Genomic DNA, 26820 nt, shown 5'->3' with positions numbered 1-26820 from the left:
GAATTGAATGTTCATTTCATATATATAAGACCTACCAGCAAACTGGGTACTCTGGTGAAACGTTTTTTTATAGACAGGCAATAACAGAGTAGTTTGAGAGGGAAGGGAGGGCAGTAGTTGTATGGGGCAGGGATGAAGGGCCAGCAGAAGCACGGGTTAACAAGCTGATGGTCACAACTTTCTCGCTAGCCAACTTTACACATGCAGGGCCAGGACGGGGAAGCTTCAGGTAAGCGACAAGATGTATAAGGACATGCCAACAGCTACTACCTCACCTCCAGATACCAGGCACAGAACTTGGTGCATCACCAGGTACATAACCTCTCTAATGCATGCTGTGTTGACGTGACATTACCCACACACCGGGACTTGGACGCATGAATGGGATGTTACTGCTGGGGAACATTGTGGGTGAACACGTGACAGTTAGGAGGCCAATCGATGGATGAACCATATCTCGTGACTGTCATCACCAATAGTGTGGAAACCGTACCCGCATGACCACCATTACTCACAAATCACAAGGTGAAATACTCAGGTTACAAAAACTAATACAGAGGTTCTGATACCCGCTTATTACCAGATCTTATATTAATAAGATCTTATACTTACAAAGTAGCGTTTCTGTTAGGAGTTAATATTGATTAGGAATAAGCTAGAAGTGTAGACTGGCTCCTGTGATTTAAACTTAAGCACCATTCATATTTACTCAAGCAAAAGCTCCTTGTAAAACTCCATACCTTAGAAAACCTGTGAATATAAAATGTATTCTGAGAAATTAGTTAAGCAATCAAGTGGAAGAACACTGTTAATTGAGACTTCAGCGTTATTAATTCATGCTAGTTGTCTCGTTCCTGAAGCACCATGCTTAAATGGCAGCAGCATACTTAGTGGAAGACGTAGATTACGAAAGCACTGGACGACGGAAACACCGGACGACGGAAATACCGGATGACGGAAATACCGGACGACGGAAACACCGGATGACGGAAACACCGGATGACGGAAACACCGGACGACGGAAACACCAGACGACGGAAACACCGGATGACGGAAATACCGGACGACGGAAACACCGGATGACGGAAACACCGGACGATGGAAACACCGGACGACGGAAACACCGGACGACGGAAATACCGGACGACGGAAACACCGGACGACGGAAATACCGGACGATGGAAACACCGGACGACGGAAACACCGGACGACGGAAATACCGGACGACGGAAATACCGGACAACGGAAACACCGGATGACGGAAATACCGGACGACGGAAACACCGGATGACGGAAACACCGGACGACGGAAATACTGGAAGACGGAAACACCGGATGACGGAAATACCGGACAACGGAAATACCGGACAATGGAAATACCGGACAACGGAAACACCGGACGACGGAAATACAAGACGGCGGAAACACCGGACGACGGAAACACCGGATGACGGAAATACCGGACGACGGAAATACCGGACGACAGAAACACCGGAACGACATAAGCAGTTACAACAGCCTTGTCTATTCGTGCATCTCCACTAGACAACTTCCGCTCTAGCAAGTGCTGGCCAGGACGAACACTTTCTTAAACTACTACGCACTTCACGTCCACTTGAGCAGGAGCTGAATAGGTTATAGGAGTGAGTGAGGGGCACTGCATAAATAACCTTTTATGAGTCGGTCATGGCAATTATTGGGCCTACTCAACTTGAGAAAAGAATGCATATAGATAACCTTTCATCCAAGATGGCCGACCGCAATGGTTTGTGGGTAATACTCGTGAATCTAAAACATACAAGTTTGAGTTATATTATTGAGAAAGGTGATGCGGGTCTAATGTTGGAGGGGCTGAGTGGGTGGACTGCTTGGAGGAGCTGGCTAGGACGGCTGAATAAGACTGGCAAGGCTAGGAGGGCTGGCTAGGAGAGCTGACTGGGCGGACTGGCTGTGAAAGCTGCCTGGAAGAACTGGCTTGGAGTGCTGGCTACGAGGACGGGCTGAGGGCTAGCTGGGAGTTAGCTGGGAGTGCCTGTAAATATACAGACAGAGTGCCTGTTGGAGATACCGGCTGGCCCGGACACCTGACAAGATGCCCCCATTGTGGAAGATATGCTATCAAACTGGTGCTCATATTCCCTATACAGTACTCTATGCAGGTCTACAACAGTGACACATATTTAAAAGTGATACTCTACAACCAATAGGTTACTTTCCAAGACTCATCATTTAAGCGGCATTTTGTTATTATTTAACACACACACACTTAATATATATATAAAGTGATGAAGTTTAAACTTATTTGTGAATTTTTGGCATTCAATAATTATTGAACAAAATTGCCATTATAAGAAAGTAGACATTCAAAGAATTGAACAACTTCAGACAAATGTTTTTTTAACAATTTTGGAAACAACTGACGAGCCTATAAGTTGTTATATTGATATAATGTTTGCAACAGTGTACTTTGTTGCTATCATATGCTCGACATCTTTTCATTTAAATATGTTTAAACAAACACACAGTCAGGTTGGAAAGCTAGAATTTCAAAACAAAAAAGACAACCTCAAAATTCTTGAGAATTTTATGGCGAAATATAAATAAAAAACTGAAAATTAAAAACTTGAAATTTCAAAACATCAAATATCAGCTTTTTTACATTTTTCCTTCGACAGTAATTATGACACAATTAGCTTAGTAAAACTAGATCTACAGCAGTTACGACATATTGAATGAGAGTTTTAATAGATGAGGGGGATTACTAGAAAACCTCATTCATGATGTAATGAGGGTTAATGAATAACAAATACAGTGCAACAAGGTGTTAGAACACACAAATCTAACATCCAGGTGATATAAAATGGCGGGCATCGTGCAGCTGTTGAGACCAAAACAAAAGAGTCGCGCTAGGCTATCCATTAGAGAAACCGGGAATTTTGATATCTACAGAGTGGTGGTTTTCTACGGTAAAGTCAAACTTGCTATTTCTTTTTTTTATCTACCAACTATTGCCAATTTTCGCTAGGACCAATTAGGCACAATACTCTAACTATATTGGCTTTACAGGCAGACTGAAGTGAGCTACACTACGATTTAAGGAATTTGTTTCTGAAATGGACTATATTAAGTCATGAACCAGAGGGTTGCCAACTAACGGTAGACATTTGATAATATAATTGTATATATATACCTAGAACTTAACTAATACCAATTAATTCTGTATAATTATCCTCACCAAATTGACTTTATAATCGAAGTGTGTCCGAGTCAGTTTCAAATACATAGTCAACAATGAAGTCTGGATGGGAGGTTGGCTTATCTTAACATACTAAGAAGGTTAGGTGAGGTCGGTGTTTTCTATGAAGCTTTTCAAGGTAAACTAAAATATTCACAATCAATTCGTATGTCACATATGCACTTATTAAATAAGCCAATATTGACTAAAAGCAAGTGCGAGAACGGGTTGGAGAACGGGTTGCAACCCGTGAGGACGACAGGCTCATAATTTTTTTGTGGCCCGCGTTCGAGGTTCTCATGACTCCCGTGAAGGAACTGGAGCCCGTCCTCATCAACAAAGGTCAAATGCTCATTAATCCAGCCGCCATATCCCTTCTTTATGACTGATAAACGCTTTAAAACTTCACAAAAGTCTCATAACTAATAGTATTTAGTTGACGTTCGAATTACAACTGTGCAAATGCTTCACCCACGTACTTCAAACACAAATAATCGCCAACAGAACCTAAACTCCTAACCTAACCTATGCCTAACTATTCAGAGCAATGTATATATAATGATATTAGTGTATATATGAGAAAAACTATTTAATTTAACAATCGATTACATCGACGAGTTTCTTCGGTCGAAATTTTATTACGTTATTGTGGTTTGCATATATATATATATATATATATATATATATATATATATATATATATATATATATATATATATATATATATAACTGAAAACTCACACCCCAGAAGTGACTGGGGACTATTCAGGCTTGTTCGCATATATATATATATACATATATATATATATATATATATATATATATATATATATATATATATACTTTATACATATGTGTGTGTGTGTGACTGAAGCGTTCCACAAAATCTTATCATATAAACCGTCACCTGACAACCCTATAGTCAGCATGCTAATTAGAACTTGAGAAAGAACAGGGGAGTTATTAGCATCTATAATATCGCATGAAACTTAATGGGAACCTGGGGGGATAACACATCAGATTCAACGTTCTATAAATTGGTAATTACGAATTTCACTATGTATTGCCCTATGTGGGAGGGCGCTAAAAAAAAAAAAGGGGGTAGAGGTGGGGGAGGGTTGCAAAATCCTACTTACAGAAAAGTACCGCGATAAAAGGCGATTCGTCCATCAGGTGATTAAGCATCCTAATATTTACATCTTCAATTTCTCCTTCCAATTCACGATTTTCATCATCAGCCATCCATTCCAGGACACTACCCTCGTTCTGCATATCTCCTAAATAACAAAATATTTGCCAATCAAAATCATGCCTGGCTATAGAAAACGGGCGGCTTGCCACCGGCCTATTGCAGGAGCAGTTCCCAGATGAGCAGCATCTCCGTGGGTGAGTTTAAGGGGGGAAAAAAATCTGGATTTAGAGAGATACGGTTTGTTTTGGGTAGTGTGAGCCACTGTATCTGATTCTTGAATACATTGTATGATGGGATACATAGTTGTTCACTCACGATCGCTATAGCTTATCAATAAGGATATCATGTCTCCCGATTCTAATTAACATTTGCTATCCCAACCGAGTGCTTGTTATTATTTTAATTAGCATGGATCAGCTTTTGTAAACACTGTTTAATCTAATTTGAGCAGAATAATTGGTTAAAATACTGTAATCACAAATTTAGTCAAAATTCCATTTATTTTAAAACGACTATCCATTCGAGAAGAATCAAGATTTGAATGTCGACTGAAAGTTCATTTTGAGCATTGCATTCTGTTGCTCCCTAAGACAAGGTCCAAGTGTTTACCCGGAGCACAGAAACACAAGTCAGGCCACCTGGAAGATGCCAAAAGTGTCTTATTTCCGTTTCATCCCCATCGGGTGAAAACGCGGCGCCATCTGCTAAGGTAAGACATCGCCACGAATACTGGCCGCAGAGGGAGTATGAAGAACTCGAGAACCCGGTGATGAACGTTTTCTGACCACGGGAAGAGCAGGATTTGAAGAACATCTTGGACCAGCGGCCAGATTCACGAAGCAGTTTCGTAGGTACTTACGAACGTGTACATCTTTCCTCAATCTTTGACGGCTTTGGTTACATTTATTAAACAGTTTACAAGCATGAAAACTTGTCAATCAACTGTTGTTATTGTTATAAACAGCCTCCTGGTGCTTCGGAGCTCATTAACTATTTAATAATTGTAAACAAAGCCATCAAAGATTGAGAAAAGATGTACAGGTTCGTAAGTGCTTGCGTAACTGCTTCGTGAATGTGGCCCCCTAGCAGGACGGGGATCGAACCAGCGTCGTAGATCCTGCACCAAGATTTTCTCATAGATAAACTACTTTAATGTGATTGCCTAATATGGAGGATTCACCACCTTGCCTAAGGAACCAACCTAGCGGTACTGTTTACAAGAAATGATCTGACTGGCTAAAATGGCCAGATTCTATCATTTTCCTTAGCATTCCTACTTGCCCCTTCACAGATACTACAACAAGCTCTAAAATGTTGTATAGGTGGATTTAAGATCTCAATCTACGCATGAAAATGAGAGAATTGGGAGACAATTGGCGTTCCGCGAGCGCTATGTCATGGGTTCGTATCCTGGCCGGGGAGGATTTACTGGGCGCAATTCCTTCACTGTAGCCTCTGTTTAACGCAACAGTAAAATGTGTACTTGGATGAAAAAACGATTCTTCGCGGCGGGGATCGTATTCCAGGGACCATAGGATTAAGGACTTGCCCGAAACGCTACGCGTACTAGTGGCTCTACAAGAATGTAACAACTCTTGTATATATCTCAAAACACAAGCGTTCAGTGGTGTGCCGACCCAAAACAAATCGCGCTGTTAACGAAGGAATAGACCTTGTTACTTGGTTATGAAGCGCGGTGAGTGATGAAGGTGCTGAGGGTAGACTCCACCAGCAGGTCACTGTCATTAAATAAAAAGACAAATGAAGGCAGTGGAGGGAACAAAACAAAAATCAAACATGGGGGGGGGGGGGGGTTGTGGGATGCCTCCTGACTCTTAGAATAATCCAGGAGGATGAGTGGATGGTACACACTACAGTGGATGGTTCAAACTAACGTGGAATGGTTCACACTAAAGTGGAAGGCTCAAACTATAGGCTGTAGTGTCATAAGACATGCTGATGATAACCCCATGCTCACCACACTCAAGACACAAAGCCATTATATCGGCACAAGATCGTGGAGTTTACACAGAGATAAAGGTTTGCATTAGCCATTAAAACATTTGGTTTAATCGTGTGTGTTTATGAGAGATGTTTACATATAAGCGGAAGAAGTGGTGACGGGCCTAAAGGAATATGTGGGCCTGCGGGAGTACTCACAAAACAAGGCGGCCAAATAGGTGGACTGTGCAACAAGTTGGTCCAGCATGGCAGGATTTACGTGTTCAATTTCATCTACTAATTCTCGATTCTCATCATCACTCAACCAATCCAAGAGAAATTTCCCATCCTTTATTTCACCTGAATGAGAGAATGGGAGCGGTTGTCATAACAGCGCCAATTGAAGGGGGGACTCACATGCTCTTGCGATGGAGGGGGGAGGATTGAGGGGGGACAGGGGGGGGGGGAAGGTCCACACAAACGTACCCAATGATAAATCAGAACATAAATATAAGGGGGGGCGGGGGTATATAAGCATATCCACTCACCACACACAGGTACATATACTCTCACATAAGGGATCACCATTCAACGCGACATGCCACGTCCCAAAGGGTCGAAACTCAACGAAACACAAATAAAAGTAATCTGCTGAGATATTGTCTGTTTTATATCAAATTTCTTCTACAGTTTTTAGGCTACAGTAAATAATACACGTAGAGCATTAGGATGTATAGTCGCCAAACAAATCCGGAATACATTTGAGCACGTTTTCTTTCTTACTTATGAAGACGACAGCCACAAATGGGTTATATTCAATTATTTGGTTGAGCATTGCCCTATTCACTTCTTCGAGGGTTCCTTGTAACTCACGATTATCATCGTCTGTGAGCCACTCGTAGACACTTAACTCCACACTGAGGTCACCTGGAGAGAGAGAGAGGGAAAGGGGCATCTGGGAGGGGGTCAAGGAGACACCATAGAAAACGGGAGTGGCGCGCGACACCATAGAGAATGGGAGTGGCGAGCGACACCATAGAAAACAGGAATGCTGGGAGGGGAAACCATACAGTAACGGTGGGACGGACACCATAGAAAACGAGAGCATTCGCAGACCTCAAGGAGGAAAGTAACAAAAAGATATCAGGAGTTTTACTGGGGCGGGGAATGCTTCTCAAGCACATAAGCTTACTCATAAACAGAACAGCAAAATAAAGTTTCCTTTCAAGGATTGCGTCCATCATTATCTTATTAACTTCTTCAATATCACCTTCCAATTTACGATTATCGTCATCAGCAAGCCATTCGTAGACCCCAGAGCCCACCGACATGATGTCATCTGGGGAAAACAATCATATGGTCAATGCGGAGACTGGTGCCAGTGGTGAGGGGAACCAGAAGCAGTAATGAGTGGTGGTTGCGTGGGGGTTCGGCCTCTCTAGTTGGAGGTTAAGGTTCTGGCCTCCATGGAGGTTGGGTGAAAGGTTTTGGCCTCGATATGGAAGGTGGGTAAGAGGTATTGGCCTCTCTTAGGGAGCTTAGTTGAGAGGTTTGGCCTCTCTTAGGGAGCTTAGGTGGGGGGTTTGGCCTCTATATGGAGGTTCATTGAGAAGTTTTGGCCTCTCTTAGGGAGCTTAGGTGAGAGGTTTGGCCTCTATAAGGAGGTTCGGTACGAGGTTTTGGCCTCTCTTAGGGAGCTTAGTTGAGAGGTTTGGCCTCTATAAGGAGGTTCGGTACGAGCTTTTGGCCTCTCTTAGGGAGCTTAGATGGGGGGGTTTGGCCTCTATATTCAGATTCGGTGAGAGGTTTTGGCCTTTCTTAGAGAGGTTGGGCTAGAGGTTTTGACCACTCTTAGGGTGGGAGAGGTTGAGGAGAGGGGGGACACTTCCGCCTTACTGGTAAACACCACAGCCATTAACGGTGCTCTGGCAATAATCTGATGCAACATTGCATCATTAACTTCTTCAATGCCGCCTTCGAGTTCCCGATTGTCTTCACGTGTAAGCCAGTCAACGATAGCGTCCTCGTCTAAGATTTCTGCAGCGTGTTAAGTTTGGCAATTACATATTAAAAAAAAAACACGTGCTAAATGGGAATAAAAACAGTCCTGTGGATCTCATCCTTTTCATATCACTGACAACTTCAAGATGCTAGAAGCGACAGGATTGTAAACCAAGATTGGGCGGTGAAATTCACAGTTTGTCAGCATTATAGAAATCCATTGAAAACAATAGCAGTTACAGCAACTATTTGGTCTGATCGTACAAAAAAGGACGGTTCCAGCCAACCATGGTCACGTTTTTCACTATTAATTTTGTAGAGGAAACGAAACAAAACAAAAAAATATTCATTCCTGGGCCTAGTATAGCACATATATGTATTATATTATGTATAGGATTGCTTGGTTAGGTTAGGTTATGTTCTCCAGTTTGCAATTTTCTTAGTTTTTCAGTAATACAAAATGCGAACTTTTTGTTGTGTCCAACAGTACATTTTGGTAAGTTTGAACAAAGTGCTATAGATTTAGGAGGATGGGCTGCATTATCTTTATAAATATCTACTTGGACATCAAGTGTGCCTCCATGTGAATTGTGTCACTGTAAGCGTATCTTTGTAAATGATGGCGGGACTTTTGGCAAGACGCCAGCTTTCTGTCCCCGTAGAGGTCACTAGTGATGGTGGCCCCAGGTGGAGGGCCAGTCCCCGTCGAGGCCACTAGAGACGGTGGCCCTCGGTGGCCCTCGGTGGCCCTCGGGTATATTCGTCTTGTAACTGGGGCAGGTACGGACCAGAGCTTGCTTTCTGAACAAAATCTTTGGCAATCATTTTAGATCCCTTTTGAAGCGGGTTTTACCCGCCCAGATCAATGACGACCTGCGCTTCTGGACCCAGATTCACGAAGCGGTTACGCAAGTACTTACGAACGTGTACATCTTTTCTCAATCTTTCACAGCTTTGATTACATTTATTAAACAGTTTACAAGCATGAAAACTTGCCAATCAACTGTTGTTATTGTTATAAACAGCCTCCTGGTGCTTCGGAGCTCATTAACTGTTTAATAATTGTAAACAAAGCCGCCAAAGATTGAGAAAAGATGTACAGGTTCGTAAGTGCGTGCGTAATTGCTTCGTGAATCTGGCCCCTGATCACTCATACTGCCACTCCCAAGTCACAGATGCTCATGCCAAATAGAACCAACTGAAATTTATTATCAATTAAATACAATTTCCAACCTTCCACGTTTACAAATTCTAGTCTTTGCGACTTTGTAAAACAATTTTGAATAATAGTGTGTTGTTGAAAATAAAGTTATTAGATTTTGTCAAGGCAAACAGAGGGCCAAGGAGGCTAGGAAATTGATGTATTGAGAATGATGGCCGGAAATGTTGTTAGCCAGCTGTCACGGGCTGCTTCCTGGGGGTGGAGGCCTGGTCGAGGACCGGGCCGCGGGGACACTAAAAGCCCCGAAATCATCTCAAGATAACCTCTCGGCTAAACTCAGCGAGAGCTGACTGTCACTATTGTGTCTGACTTATGTTTGCATGCCTACTGCCAAGTCTGCCTACTACTGCTTGTATGCCTACTGCCTACTACTGCTTGTATGCCTACTACCTACTACTGCTTGTATGCCTACTCTGACTACTACTGCTTGTATGCCTACTCTGACTACTACTGCTTGTATGCCTACTCTGACTACTACTGCTTGGTCCGTGGGGGAATGAAATGCAGCCATCGCGTCGCATCTCGTATATATCGGTTACAGAGTACAATCTCTCAACCATTTCCGTAACTGCTTTGAGGTTGTGAATAGTGACGACCTTCACTACCGTTTCTCCCTTGCTTACGCCACATGGTAACTGCCTTCACACTTTGGGAAGGCTACCATGTGTGTCCCCTTTGTTTACATCCTCCACCTGTGTCTCCTTTGTTTACATCCTCCACCTGTGTCCCCTTTGTTTACATCCTCCACCTGTGTCTCCTTTGTTTACATCCTCCACCTGTGTCCCCTTTGTTTACATGCTCCACCTGTGTCTACTTTGTTTACATCCTCCACCTATGTCCCCTTTGTTGACATCCTCCACCTGTGTCCCCTTTGTTTACATCCTCCACCTGTGTCCCCTTTGTTTACATCCTCCACCTGTGTCTCCTTTGTTTACATCCTCCACCTGTGTCCCCCTTTGTTTATATCCTCCACCTGTGTCCCCTTTGTTTACATCCTCCACCTGTGTCTCCTTTGTTTACATCCTCCACCTGTGTCCCCCTTTGTTTATATCCTCCACCTGTGTCCCCTTTGTTTACATCCTCCACCTGTGTCTCCTTTGTTTACATCCTCCACCTGTGTCCCCTTTGTTTACATCCTCCACCTGTGTCTCCTTTGTTTACATCCTCCACCTGTGTCCCCTTTGTTTACATCCTCCACCTGTGTCTACTTTGTTTACATCCTCCACCTGTGTCCCCTTTGTTTACATCCTCCACCTGTGTCCCCTTTGTTTACATCCTCCACCTGTGTCTCCTTTGTTTACATCCTCCACCTGTGTCCCCTTTGTTTACATGCTCCACCTGTGTCTACTTTGTTTACATCCTCCACCTATGTCCCCTTTGTTGACATCCTCCACCTGTGTCCCCTTTGTTTACATCCTCCACCTGTGTCCCCTTTGTTTACATCCTCCACCTGTGTCTCCTTTGTTTACATCCTCCACCTGTGTCCCCCTTTGTTTATATCCTCCACCTGTGTCTCCTTTGTTTACATCCTCCACCTGTGTCCCCTTTGTTTACATGCTCCACCTGTGTCTACTTTGTTTACATCCTCCACCTATGTCCCCTTTGTTGACATCCTCCACCTGTGTCCCCTTTGTTTACATCCTCCACCTGTGTCCCCTTTGTTTACATCCTCCACCTGTGTCTCCTTTGTTTACATCCTCCACCTGTGTCCCCCTTTGTTTATATCCTCCACCTGTGTCCCCTTTGTTTACATCCTCCACCTGTGTCTACTTTGTTTATATCCTCCACCTGTGTCTACTTTGTTTACATCCTCCACCTGTGTCTACTTTGTTTACATCCTCCACCTGTGTCCCCTTTGTTTACATCCTCCACCTGTGTCCCCTTTGTTTACATCCTCCACCTGTGTCCCCTTTGTTTACATCCTCCACCTGTGTCCCCTTTGTTTACATCCTCCACCTGTGTCCTACAGTTCAGGTGGAGGATATTTTTTTTAGTGGGGGAAGAATCAGTTTCCTCAACTTATCTTCTTATCCAAAGCAACTTAGTTCTGGCTCCTTGCCTTGTCTTGCAAATTTTTGGAGTCTCTAAGCTTAATTTTCTGTGTTTTGCTAGGTACAAGTTCCATGCTCGGGGTGCAGGTTATTGTGGTTGTCTCAAGTAGTTAGATCATAATGTTTTCAATGCTTATCTATTCAGTTTTTTCCTAAGATTGGTCTTATATTTGCAGACTTTGCATAAGTTGCCACGTTTGCTCGTCTCCGGAGATGTGATGTCAACTCCCAGCATCTTCTGTCTCGACTCTACGAGCTGTTTGTTCCTACTGTTCTATTTGTGGTTTCTTTTAACAACATCTTATCCTCATTCTCTTACATTTATTGGAATTGAATAGCCACTTATTTGACCACTCATGGATCCCAGGACTCACAATACTGACTCCTGCCACAACGTCCTCTCCAGGACTCACAATACTGACCCTACCACAACGTCCTCTCCAGGACTCACAATACTGACCCTGCCACAACGTCCTCTCCAGGACTCACAATACTGACCCTACCACAACGTCCTCTCCAGGACTCACAATACTGACCCTGCCACAATGTCCTCTCCAGGACTCACAATACTGACCCTACCACAACGTCCTCTCCAGGACTCACAATACTGACCCTACCACAACGTCCTCTCCAGGACTCACAATACTGACCCTACCACACCGTCCTCTCCAGGACTCACAATACTGACCCTACCACAACGTCCTCTCCAGGACTCACAATACTGACCCTACCACAACGTCCTCTCCAGGACTCACAATACTGACCCTACCACAACGTCCTCTCCAGGACTCACAATACTGACCCTACCACAACGTCCTCTCCAGGACTCACAATACTGACCCTACCACAACGTCCTCTCCAGGACTCACAATACTGACCCTACCACAACGTCCTCTCCAGGACTCACAATACTGACCCTACCACAACGTCCTCTCCAGGACTCACAATACTGACCCTACCACAACGTCCTCTCCAGGACTCACAATACTGACCCTACCACAACGTCCTCTCCAGGACTCACAATACTGACCCTACCACAACGTCCTCTCCAGGACTCACAATACTGACCCTACCACAACGTCCTCTCCAGGACTCACAATACTGACCCTACCACAACGTCCTCTCCAGGACTCACAATACTGACCCTACCACAACGTCCTCTCCAGGACTCACAATACTGACCCTACCACAATGTTCTCTCCAGGACTCACAATACTAACCCAGGACTCACCACAATGACGTTTGTCACAACATAACACAACATATGTCAACAACAAAACCTTATGCTAGTGGTTTAACGAGCGTGGTATAAATCCAATGAAGCATCAAGACTATTGGAAGCCATCAACTCCGTTACTTCATTCCTTTAAACTAAATCCGGTTCACCAAGATTTATTATTTCAAATTTAAAACCTAAAAGTATTGCATTATTATTATTATTGATAGTAATAATGTTATCATTTGTTTTTACGAGGGTATTTAGTTGATATTTAAATTTTTACGTGATTAACTTGATACGCAAAAATAACAATTCGACAAATATAACTTTACCTCAAAAGTCTTGAAAGTTAAGAGTTTCTTGGTTTCTGTGTACTAGACTACATGCAAATAGAGGAATTTGAGAAAAATATAAACAATGGAATAGAGAAAGAATACCACACAAGGACACATACGGATTGTTGAAGAGAGAACGAGACCAAGGAGAGACATTGACTGTTGTAGAGAGAACGAGACCAAGGAGAGACATTGACTGTTGTAGAGAGAACGAGACCAAGGAGAGACATTGACTGTTGTAGAGAGAACGAGACCAAGGAGAGACATTGACTGTTGTAGAGAGAACGAGACCAAGGAGAGACATTGACTGTTGTAGAGAGAACGAGACCAAGGAGAGACATTGACTGTTGTAGAGAGAACGAGACCAAGGACAGACATTGACTGTTGTAGAGAGAACGAGACCAAGGAGAGACATTGACTGTTGTAGAGAGAACGAGACCAAGGACAGACATTGACTGTTGTAGAGAGAACGAGACCAAGGATAGACATTGACTGTTGTAGAGAGAACGAGACCAAGGAGAGACATTGACTGTTGTAGAGAGAACGAGACCAAGGACAGACATTGACTGTTGTAGAGAGAACGAGACCAAGGAGAGACATTGACTGTTGTAGAGAGAACGAGACCAAGGACAGACATTGACTGTTGTAGAGAGAACGAGACCAAGGATAGACATTGACTGTTGTAGAGAGAACGAGACCAAGGACAGACATTGACTGTTGTAGAGAGAACGAGACCAAGGACAGACATTGACTGTTGTAGAGAGAACGAGACCAAGGACAGACATTGACTGTTGTAGAGAGAACGAGGCCAAGGACAGACATTGACTGTTGTAGAGAGAACGAGGCCAAGGACAGACATTGACTGTTGTAGACAGAACGAGACCAAGGAGAGACATTGACTGTTGTAGAGAGAACGAGACCAAGGACAGACATTGACTGTTGTAGAGAGAACGAGACCAAGGACAGACATTGACTGTTGTAGAGAGAACGAGACCAAGGACAGACATTGACTGTTGTAGAGAGAACGAGACCAAGGACAGACATTGACTGTTGTAGAGAGAACGAGGCCAAGGACAGGCATTGACTGTTGGAGAGACACTGACTGTTGAAGAGAGAACGAGACCAAGGAGAGACCCTGACTGTTGAAGAGAGAAAGAGACAAAGAAGGAGACACTGGCCATTGGAGAGTCAAGAGACTCAGAAGGAGAGACACTGACCGTCGAAGATAAGAGGGTTGCCGTTCCTGAAGTAGATAAGGGCCGGCAGGGTCTTGATGCCGTATCGCTTGGCCAGCTGGGCGTCCTGGATCTTCACCATGTGTATGCCATACAAGTCGCACTCGTCGTCGATGTTCTCCAGCTCGGCCAGCACTGTGTCGCACGCCCGGCAGTTGGGTTTATCTGGGAGGGACGATACGGCACCAATGAAGTTACAGGTTATTCACAAAAAACACTTGAATGTCCCATTAAGGGATCTGTACCTCTTACCTTGTGCATGGATGTGTCGTAGATATCTAGTAAGCAAGATGCCCATGACAGTAATGTCATGGGCAATGTGGTTGAGCTCGTAGCACTTAGAAGCTGGAAAACTGTACTAAGACGTCGTTATGGAGGTTAAGAGGTACACACACTCCGTAAGAGACCACCTAAGTGCTCTGTGATTCCTGGCTCTTGTCTTCGCTGTCGGGGGGCAAGGAAGTCTGCTAATTTTACCTAGATCCTCCTAGAACGAGAAACAATGGGCAGAGTTTCTTTCACCCTATGTCCCTGTTACCTAGCAGTAAAATAGGTACCTGGGTGTTAGTCAGCTGTCACGGGCTGCTTCCTGGGGGTGGAGGCCTGGTCGAGGACCGGGCCGCGGGGACACTAAAAAGCCCCGAAATCATCTCAAGATAACCTCCTAGGCCAATAGCTCGCTATTTCCCTAGATGCAACCCACAACAATCAACTAACCCCTAGGTACCTATTTACTGGTAAAGAGAGGCATTGGTTCCAAGGAAATGTGGGCAAACATCGCGCCCTGCCAAGGAATCAAACCCAGGACCAGTCGGTTGTGAGTTAACTCTACAGACTAGAACCACTCTGGTATGGAAACACTAAAAATGCAACGGGAAGTTTTATATATATATATATATATATATATGTATATATATATATATATATATATATATATATGTGTGTATATCACGAAAATAAACACGTGATTAAGAATGTGACAATGTCAGACCACGGAGGAAAAATGAAACAGGAAATTTCCTTAAGTACTTTCGTATATTAAATACATCTTCAGAAGGTCCTTCTGAAGATGTATTTAATATACGAAAGTACTTAAGGAAATTTCCTGTTTCATTTTTCCTCCGTGGTCTGACATTGTCATATATATATATATATATATATATATATATATATATATATATATATACAGTATATATGTATATATATATATATATATATATATATATATATATATATATATATATATATATATATATATATATATATATATATATATATATATATATGCGAACAAGCCTGAATGGTCCCCAGGACAATATGCAACTGAAAATATAGTTATATATATATATATACATAGTTATATATATATATATATATATAGTTATATATATATATATATATATATATATATATATATATATATATATATATATATAATAAAACACAGACTATTTTTCCCTAGCTCCGTTTTATATAGAGTTGAAATCAGGCGGGATACTAAAGAAAAATACACAAATATATACAATGAAGGGAGAAACTTTAAGGTGTTTATAAAACTTGAGAAAATGTGTGTGTGTGGTTACTCACAGAAGAAGACAGCGAGGTACTGAGTGTCTTCCAGCATGACCTCCAGCATGTTCCTGTTGACGGTCTCAATGGTGTCCTCCGTCTTCTGCAGGGTCAGCCACTGGAGCACCTCCTCCTCCGCCAGAAGGTCTCCTATATACACAATCTTTCATTAAACTTGAATTTCTTGCAATTGTTTTTTTTTTACGTAAGTTAGAAAGGTATTAGGTAATATTTGCTTAATGGTTCCCCGTTGTCGGGGAGAATAAGATTATACTTAGGCTTATATAGGTCCCCACTCTACACCCACTACATGACAAGGACCTGATATACCCACTACAGGACAAGGACCTGGTACACCCACTACATGACAAGGACCTGGTGCACCCACTACAGGACAAGGACCTGGTACACCCACTACAGGACAAGGACCTGCTACACCCACTACATGACAAGGACCTGGTACACCCACTACATGACAAGGACCTGGTACACCCACTACAGGACAAGGACCTGGTACACCCACTACAGGACAAGGACCTGGTACACCCACTACAGGACAAGGACCTGATACACCCACTATAGGACAAGGACCTGATACACCCACTACAGGACAAGGACCTGATACACCCATTACATAACAAGGACCTGATACACCCACTACATGACAAGGACCTGGTACACCCACTACATCACAAGGACCTGGTACACCCATTACATAACAAGGACCTGATACACCCACTACATGACAAGAACCTGGTACACCCACTACATGACAAGGACCTGGTACACCCACTACATGACAAGGATCTGGTACACCCACTACATGACAAGGACCTGGTACACCCACTACATGACAAGGACCTGGTACACCCACTACAGGACAAGGACCTGGTACACCCACTACAGGACACCCACTATATGACAAGGACCTGGTACACCCACTACAAGACAAGGACCTGGTACACCCACTACAGGACAAGGACCTGGTACACCCACTACAAGACAAGGACCTGGTACACCCACTACAAGACAAGGACCTGGTACACCCACTACAGGACAAGGACCTGGTACACCCACTACAGGACAAGGACCTGATACACCCACTACATAACAAGGACCTGGTACACCCACTACAGGACAAGGATCTGGTACACCCACTACAGGACAAGGACCTGGTACACCCACTACAGGACAAGGATCTGATACACCCACTACAGGACAAGGACCTGGTACACCCACTACAGGACAAGGACCTGGTACACCCACTACAGGACAAGGACCTGGTACACCCACTACATGACAAGGACCTGATACACCCGCTACAGGACAAGGACCTGATACACCCACTACATAACAAGGACCTGGTACACCCACTACAGGACAAGGACCTGATACACCCACTACATAACAAGGACCTGGTACACCCACTACATGACAAGGACCTGATACACCCACTACAGGACAAGGACCTGATACACCCACTACATACCCTCATACACCGTGGGCACCTGGTGCTCGAAGTATAGCAGGGCCGGGAGGCTGGTGACGCCATACCGCTCAGCGACATTGGTGTCCTGAGTCTTGACGAAGCTCACACCGATGCGGTCGGTGTCGTCATCGATGTTCTCCAGCTCCTCCAGCACCTGCATACACGACTCGCAGCTCGAGTCTTCGGTGTCTGCAGGCCATTCGCGATGAGAGGGAAGATACTGATTATTGGCATAACTGCAGGAAAGGTGCTACAGGCATTTACAGGAGTACACCATAGCACAGGGGTACATCATAGTACAGGAGTACACCACAGTACAGGGGTACATCATAGTACAGGAGTACACCATAGTACAGGGGTACATCATAGTACAGAAGTACACCATAGTACAGGGGTACATCATAGTACAGGAGTACACCACAGTACAGGGGTACATCATAGTACAGAAGTACACCACAGTACAGGGGTACATCATAGTACAGGAGTACACCACAGTACAGGGGTACATCATAGTACAGGAGTACACCACAGTACAGGGGTACATTATAGTACAGGAGTACACCACAGTACAGGGGTACATCATAGTACAGGAGTACACCACAGTACAGGGGTACATCATAGTACAGGAGTACACCATAGTACAGGGGTACATCATAGTACAGGAGTACACCACAGTACAGGGGTACATCATAGTACAGGAGTACACCACAGTACAGGGGTACATCATAGTACAGGAGTACACGACAGAACAGTAGAACACCACAGAACAATGGCACATTGAGCGGCTCAAATTACCCGCTGGCATAAGCCTCTCTGCTGCTAATGATTTAAATTTCACTTTTGCCTAAAAAATTAATACTATTTTATCTTCTAGTAAAACGTAAACAAAATTATCATTTGTCATTCTTAAACATATTCCCAATACTCTAAACAACAACGCATTATATCTTTCATAAATTTACGAAACAATAACACTTGTATAATGTCCAGTTATAAAATACTTGATTATATCATTACAACTTATGGCAATAAACTGAGGAGAACAAGAACTTGGTTAAGAACACAAGGATTATGTTGGATATCAATGTTCTGAAACGTGTAGATTATATTTGAACACTTTAAAGTTACTTTCTGCTTGCATTTTAAAACTGTGGGGGAAGAGCGGTAAATAATTTACTGTAAATTTGTGTAAACTGATCCAATAATAGATGTACACAAGAAACATTTATGAATCACATGTATTTGAATTTGAATTAGGCATTAGGAGCTGCGTTCATACACAAACGACTGATTCCCACGTTTCATAAATTCCTAAATGATCCCAAAATATATTGATGACCATACCACACACTAGAAGGTGAAGGGACGACGACGTTTCGGTCCGTCCTGGACCATTCTCAAGTCGATTTCGAAACGTCGTCGTCCCTTCACCTGCTAGTGTGTGATCTGGTCAACATACTTTAGCCACGTTATTGTGACTCATCGCCCAAAATATAGTTACCCCAAAACATTCCCAAAAATCGAAAATTATCAAAATTATCCTAACCATCGCCATTCTGTCAGATACGATGTTCCAATAATATTATAAAGCAAGTCACTATACCACATGTGAAAAATATACATTGCTTGATACAATCTTATAAGATGGATTATCTCATACCTCATATTCATTATTTATGCTTCTGGCTGATATGTCTATCCTTTCCTAAGACATGTACACAGAGAATAACAAGGAAGTGTGTGAAAATTTCAACAAGAGATTCTAGAAAGTGTTTTTCAGCTTAACTACGAAGTTGAAAAGCAAGCCTAATGTAAAGAGCTATGAATGCAGCTTTTTTCGATAGATTAGGCATATTCAGACCTACTATCGGAATGGCACAAGTTCCCAACATGTTTATCAGCTACAATGAGCTGATTAGGCCCAATGAGCATAACAATGGACCTAATACACAGTAAACCCAACCATTATGCTATGGAAACTGAAGATCAAAGTGAGCATGAGTGTGAATGTGTGAGAGCATGAGAGTGAGTGTGAATGTGTGTGAGAGCATGAGAGTGAGTGTGAATGTGTGTGAGAGCATGAGAGTGAGTGTGAATGTGTGTGTGAGCATGAGAGTGAGTGTGAATGTGTGTGTGAGACCATGAGAGTGAGTGTGAATGTGTGCGTGAGCATGAGAGTGAGTGTGAATGTGTGTGTGAGCATGAGAGTGAGTGTGAATGTGTGTGTGAGACCATGAGAGTGAGTGTGAATGTGTGTGTGAGACCATGAGAGTGAGTGTGAATGTGTGTGTGAGCATGAGAGTGAGTGTGAATGTGTGTGTGAGCATGAGAGTGAGTGTGAATGTGTGTGTGAGCATGAGAGTGAGTGTGAATGTGTGTGAGCATGAGAGTGAGTGTGAATGTGTGTGTGAGCATGAGAGTGAGTGTGAATGTGTGTGAGAGCATGAGAGTGAGTGTGAATGTGTGTGTGAGCATGAGAGTGAGTGTGAATGTGTGTGTGAGCATGAGAGTGAGTGTGAATGTGTGTGTGAGCATGAGAGTGAGTGTGAATGTGTGTAAGAGAGAGAGAGGATGAAGGTTAAGTCAAATCATAAGTGTACTGACAGAGGCCCAAAAAAACATGAACAAAGCCAGGCGCTATGATTCACGTTGAGAGTGTTGTGACTGAACTCTTTATCAACAAACCCCAAGACTTTTCAGCACTTTCCGTCTATGTCCAACTGGCCGACCTCTTACACTGTTCAAACGAGAACTCGATAAACATTCTCAAAGGCTACCTGATCAACCAGGCTGTGATTCACGAGCAGCCGCGTCGTAAATGCTTCACCCACGTACTTCAAATGCAAAATAATCACCAAACTCAACCAAAAATCCTATGCCTAACTATACACAGAATCTTAATATATAATAATATTAATAGATAAATGAGAACAAATTTATTTTAAATATTGTACATAATATGTTAAAACTGACGAATGCGTCTTGGCTGCAGCTTTAACGAGCCTGGTCTGAGGACGGGTTGCCTGCTATAGTGTCAATTCTTCAACCAACCAAACATAGGCCTACCAACCTAACATAGGCCTACCAAAGTACAAATTTACAAACCGAACAACCAAAATTATGTTCTAGAACATCAGACCAACAAAATGTGAATGTTATAACATGAATTACTAGGAACTGGCAGTTAATTTCTTGCACATAACAGCTTAACAACATAGCACACAGGACGACAAGAACTGGCCCGCCTTGAAGCATTTCACACATCTTGAACGAATACAACAAACATCCACTTAATTCCCATCTGGCATCATGGGGGTGGGAAAAAAATAGATTGTGTACATCAGCCTTGAAAAGCCCAAAAGCCTAAGCCAGTATTGCAGAGGGTGGTAAGTGTTGCATATGGCAGGACAATGGTCGGTTAATCTTACTCTGACCACAAGTAACTCTACTTCACTATTATTCCCTGGCATTCTATTAAACACGACGTAACGACACATCTAAGCCAAATTTAAATATATATAAATTCTATATATTATATATATATATATTTATATATATATGTGTGTGTATATCACGAAAATAAACACGTGATTAAGAATGTGACAATGTCAGACCACGGAGGAAAAATGAAACAGGAATTTCCTTAAGTACTTTCGTATATTAAATACATCTTCAGAAGGACCTTCTGAAGATGTATTTAATATACGAAAGTACTTAAGGAAATTCCTGTTTCATTTTTCCTCCGTGGTCTGACATTGTCATATATATATGTGTGTGTGTTGTGTGTGTGTGTGCATCTAGTTGTGTTTGCGGGGGTTGAGCTCTGCTCTTTGGGCCCGCCTCTCAACTGTCTATCAACTGTTTCTACTACTACTACTATTTTTTTTCCACACCACACACACACTAGGAAGCAGCCCGTAACAGCTGACTAACTCCCAGGTACCTATTTACTGCTAGGTAACAGGGGCATAGGGTGAAAGAAACTCTGCCCATTGTTTCTCGCCGGCGCCCGGGATCGAACCCGGGACCACAGGATCCAGCGTGCTGTCCGCTGGGCCGTTCGGCTCCCACACACGTGTGTGTGTGTGTGTGTGTGTGTGTGTGTGTGTGTGTGTGTGTGTGTGTGTGTGTGTTTGTGTTTGTGTGTGCGTGTGTGTGTGTGTGTGTGTGTGTGTGTGTGTGTGTGTGTGTGTGTGTGTGTGTGTGTGTGTGTGTGTGTGTGTGTGTGTGTGTACTTGTGAATAGACAAAACATTAACACATTTTAAAGAGGTTAAACTTTTGTGTTACTTTGATTTATTGAGCTAAGCAAACACGGGATTGAACATTTCACTTTACACATCAATTCAAGGCGAAGAACAATTTAATAATGACAATTATTCTCATGACAAAGACTTCTGTGAGATAACAAAATTTCACAAGAATGATTATTTCATGCAGCTTGTCTACTGTCAGCTCACTATCCATGCACAACACCACAGAATACTCTCCTGAATACATAAAAGCCACACACATTATTCTCTACATGTTATACACTAAAAAAAACACAACCGTGTTAATCCTACATACGTATGTATGTATCAGTTGAGGGCTAGTATATATATATATATATATATACACTGGATTATACAACATTATTGGCGTCAGTTGGCGAAGATGGTGAGTGAGCTGTGAGCTACTTCTCTTGTATGAACTAGTCATGTGTTCGATGGAGTTAAGTTTTTGCAGACCTACTGAGGAGAACTTAGATCCCGGTGACACGCAATATAAATAATGCTTTTATCAATGCAAAGACAAGAAAAACAACATAGAGTAATTGCGTTCTTGTACTTTGAATGCACAGCCGATCAATCCACCGGCTTTGTTGATGTAAGAACGTAAATAAGTACGACCGTAAGATCTGAGTTCTCGTAATTATAATATACAGGCCGTGGCGATCGTCCCTACACCACTTAGAAACACAGTATATATATATGTTTTACGGTGGAGAACAGGGGGAGGGGGGGAAGTGGATAGAGGGCTTTTGAGGCAGGAATTTACGTCTAGGAGAGAAAAAAAATATGTAAATAACAACAAAACAATTGCTATGTTTTCACTTGTTTCTTCTGCTGGAACCTCTGTCTTGCCCCTCTTTTTCTTCTTCTTTTTCTTGTCAGTCTGAGTCTCCGGGTCGGGACAGCCACAAGCAGCTAAGTCGTCTTCAAGGAGACAGTGGAAGGGTAACGTCAATCAGGGTTTGGTGCTTTTTATAATAAACAAAAGCTGATTTTATATGTTTTTTAACTAGTCAACAGAGCTATTCATGCCAGTGGAAATAACATTAGTGCATAGAGAATAGAAAATCAGTTTCAGCACAGCTGCCAATTACCGCTCGCTAAGTTGGTTCAAATAAGTGCTGCACAAAATTATATTAAAATTGAAATGGAAATTTAAGCGAAACGCCGCTTTCCATTTGGGCAAAAACTAGTTATTAGGTTCCTTTTGAGAGACTAAAATGTATAGCAAAAATAGAGGCAAAAAAATGCCAGCTTTATTGCAGATGGCAAAAAAAAAACTAACCGTCGATAATTATTCTAAAAATCTGGTAGATAGGTTTTTCAAACCTTCGATATTGTTCAAAATTTTTCCAAAATTCTTCTTTCAAATTCGTGTAGTAAATTTCCAAATCCTTCGAAAATTGCTCTTCAAAATTGGGATCTATGGGTGTTCAACTCTTCCAGAACAATTGTTCTTTCATATTTTGGAAGGTAGGTTTTCAACAGCCATCATAGCTTACTCACTAGATCATGTCACTTGTGACAGGCGTCAGCCACTTCAAGAATAAGAAAACCTCTTGAGAAGCCTAGTGTCACTTTCTCAATTCACTCGAGGTCGACTTCCTTCATGACTCAGCAGAAGGAGAAATAATTTTTAATTATTTGTGTTATTATAATAATACTAATTATAATAATAATTGCTGTAATTAATATATATTACATCCTCCTTCTGTAAGGAGGATGTAATATCTTCTGCCTTCTTCTGGCAGAAGAAGGCAGAAGAATCTTGCTTCTGCTTCCTTCGTGAAGGAAGTCGGCCTCGGGTGAAAGAGGGCTGTGACGACCTCTGTCAGGAACCCGTAGGTGCGGGACCGGGCCGTCCACCTCCCGGGGCTCGTGCGGCCCCCCAGGCTCTGCTTCAGGAGATTGGGGTCGTTCTTGCCCTTGCTGGGGTGGTTCTTCTCCGGCCCCGACCACAGTGGTCTCCGGGTTTGGCGTCACTGGCATTCTTTTACCAACTTCGAGATAAACTCCGGAGTTGGAGCCCCCGGGAGGCAGTTCCTTGTTGCCTTCAACCTCGTTCTGACAGTTCCTGTGACGGTGCTGGAAGCAATAGTATTGGCGTTTGCCTTTCTATTGGAGACTTTCGGCGCCGTGGAGAGGGGGGGGACCTGCTGCCTGGGTAACAGCTTCTCCTCTGTATCAACCTACCCTGGTTTTGCGCCCTGGAGAGGCCACTCCAGACCGACAACCAGAGCGCAACTCCATAGTCTCCTGAGACTGATGGATGCCTACTACTATTAAATTGCTTGCACGTTTGAGCAGCGTCCACTTATAAAAACTATATTTATATTGAATAATACTACTAATAAAATTACACTTTATAATTATTTGCAAAATGTTATATAAGATACGCCAAATGACAATATTTATCTGAATTAATAACAAGTGAATCACAGCACATCATAATGCCATTTTACCAAAAAAAATTATTAATACAGATAAGAAATATTATACATCGGCAATTATAACCTGTCGGTGTGGAAATTGTAGATTATTCCAACATGTAAAATTTCGTGTCAAACATGAACTAATTACGATAACAGATAACAGGTCTTCTTAGGTTGGAAGACCTAACAGAGTTTCTTCCAACTTCCTTTCGATATCGAGTTGATGAATTATGAGAGGAAAAGAACGCTATTCTCTCACTTATAAAGTGTTAAGTGACTCATGACATAAGACCAGGAGGAGATAAGCGAATAATGTTATGCACAACATGAGGAAGTTTGACTCACAGAAATAAACAGCAATGGCGTCAGAATCTCGGATGACTCGCTGGAGTGCCGCGCCTTCCATGTCCTCGATGAAGTCCGCAGTTGGGTCCTTCTCCGTCAGTAGCCATGATAGAAGATTCTCTTCATTTTTCATGTCACCTGTGGCCGACAAAGTTCAATTAACGGAGTAACAGGAAGAAGCAATCATCAACGCCAATAACCGATGAGTTTAAACCTATCACACACTCCCCTCATATGATGGAAGTGATTGTTTCTCGTACTTCAAGTTGGGCGTATGAAAACAATTCCACACTACCTTTTCGAAACAGCTATATCATGACTACTATATCAATTATACACTTGTCTCATTGCAATCCATTAAGTCCACAAATCAAAACAATTACTCAGTTATTGTTTTATGAATATAATGAAACATTAAAACAATGGGAAATGCTACAATATATATATATATACAACAGCAAAGAAATTTAGACATCCAAGGAACGTTTATGTGAATTGCGTGCAAAAGTTTGGAGTTTCCATGCTCAGGAAGATCAGGTATTACTGCCAATGTTCAATAGGTCATGCAGGGTCAGAATGTGTGACACTGGGTCACACAGAGATGAAGCCTCATATTTGGGGTAACTTGATGCCATCTTGACCCATCTTGTGTACTCGAAACAACTGGCAATGCTGTCATGCCAAGACTGATAAAGATTAAGCCACCCAAGAGGTGGCACGGGCATGAATAGCCCTTAAAGTCATGCCAAGGGGAGACTCGTATAATACACTCGTTAAGATGCAACAGTAAGAACTTGCATGTGCAGGAAAGAGAATATAACTTAAGGAATTATAACACACATCGGGTAATAAAGTTGATGAAACGGTGCAACCAAATACGAAAATGGGTTTAGAGTAAAAAAAAGGAAATGAAACGTAGGATCATGATAATGTTATACTAGTTGCCCAGATCACACACTAGAAGGTGAAGGAACGACGACGTGTCGGTCCGTCCTGGACCATTCTCAGGTCGACTGCGAAATCGACTTGAGAATGGTCCAGGACGGACCGAAACGTCGTCGTCCCTTCACCTTCTAGTGTGTGATCTGGTCAACTTACTTTAGCCACGTTATTGTGACTCATCGCCTGCAATGTGATACTATCAGCACACTCTATTCATTCCCCCATAAGCCACTTTGAGTGGACGGTAGAGTGACGATCTCGCTTCATGCAGGTCGGAGTTCAATCCCCGACCGTCCAAGTGGTTGGGCACTATTCCTTCCACCCCGTCCCATCCCAAATCCTTATTCTGACCCCTTCCAAGTGCTATAAAGTCGTAATGGCTTGGCCCTTTCCCCTAATAATTAAAAAATAAAAAACTCCATTCATTCATTTAATTAAAGTAGTTCTCCTTTATCCCACCAGTACTACCACACATGGACAATAAGCCTACCAATATAGGGAAATGCTCCAATTTTCGTTATAGGGAAGAAATTTTCAACACTAATGAACAAATCCACAAGGGCCGTTACGAGGATTCGAACCTGCGTCCGGGAGCATCCCAGACACTGCCTTAATCGACTGAGCTACGACAGGGTAAAAGAGTTGAAACCGAAGTTCTACTGAACTTACTGGATCCCGTAGCCTCTCCGAGACACAAACCAGGATTTTACACAACTCCCCCCCTGCACCCGAGCTATGTCAATAGGCCGTTCTCCCTCTACGCCCCTTACATCATTACAACATTTCATTATTTCAACACTAAATCGATTATCCAATAAACTGTGTCATTTCATCAAGAGAGGGTGATAATTCTACAGATGAACAAGAACAGTATAGTCATGCCATGACAGGTAACAGTCCTACAACACCATCCCAAGTCTTTGCCTCAAGGATCAATAATTTACTAAATCATTTAACAATAATATTGAAACAAAGGATCTGCAAGATCCGTCTTTCGGATCGGTAAAGCTCATGATCTAAGAATCGTTGATCTCTGAATGAATAGTTGACGAGAGGATAAAACATTGACCCTCGAGTTAAAGCTTCAGGATTCGAGCCAAAGATACAACTACAGGCGTGAAGGAAGAGGCACTCGAAGTCTGGTTGACCTACCACCTGGTGATGGGTCGTCGATCGGGTTAACGCCAAACAAGGAATAATAAATCAATATATAAATTATTGGCGAATGTTCATTGCTTAAAACTAGCTATAGGCTATACCCGCCAAACACACACCGAAACTACGACGTTCGAACAACGTTCGAACAAGTTTTAACCCGTAACCAGTTATAACAACCAAT

General features: G+C 42.6%; 1 protein-coding gene across 1 annotated transcript in view; it reads right to left on the bottom strand.

Annotated features, from left to right (window-relative positions):
- The window catches only part of hlk (hulk), a 106692-nt gene that overhangs the window by 9657 nt on the left and 70215 nt on the right, over nt 1-26820 (bottom strand). The window contains exons 26-30 of the mRNA XM_069313701.1: nt 24540-24677; nt 17490-17678; nt 16019-16150; nt 14414-14596; nt 4372-4512 (exon numbers count right to left, since the gene is read on the bottom strand). Of these exons, the coding sequence (XP_069169802.1) occupies nt 4372-4512; nt 14414-14596; nt 16019-16150; nt 17490-17678; nt 24540-24677 (783 nt within the window). The remainder of the gene's footprint in view (nt 1-4371; nt 4513-14413; nt 14597-16018; nt 16151-17489; nt 17679-24539; nt 24678-26820) is intronic.

Source organism: Procambarus clarkii, chromosome 76, assembly GCF_040958095.1.
Source record: "Procambarus clarkii isolate CNS0578487 chromosome 76, FALCON_Pclarkii_2.0, whole genome shotgun sequence".
NCBI lineage: Eukaryota > Metazoa > Arthropoda > Malacostraca > Decapoda > Cambaridae > Procambarus > Procambarus clarkii.
Note: the sequence above shows the minus strand (reverse complement) of the source record. Positions and strands in the feature narration are given on the sequence as shown.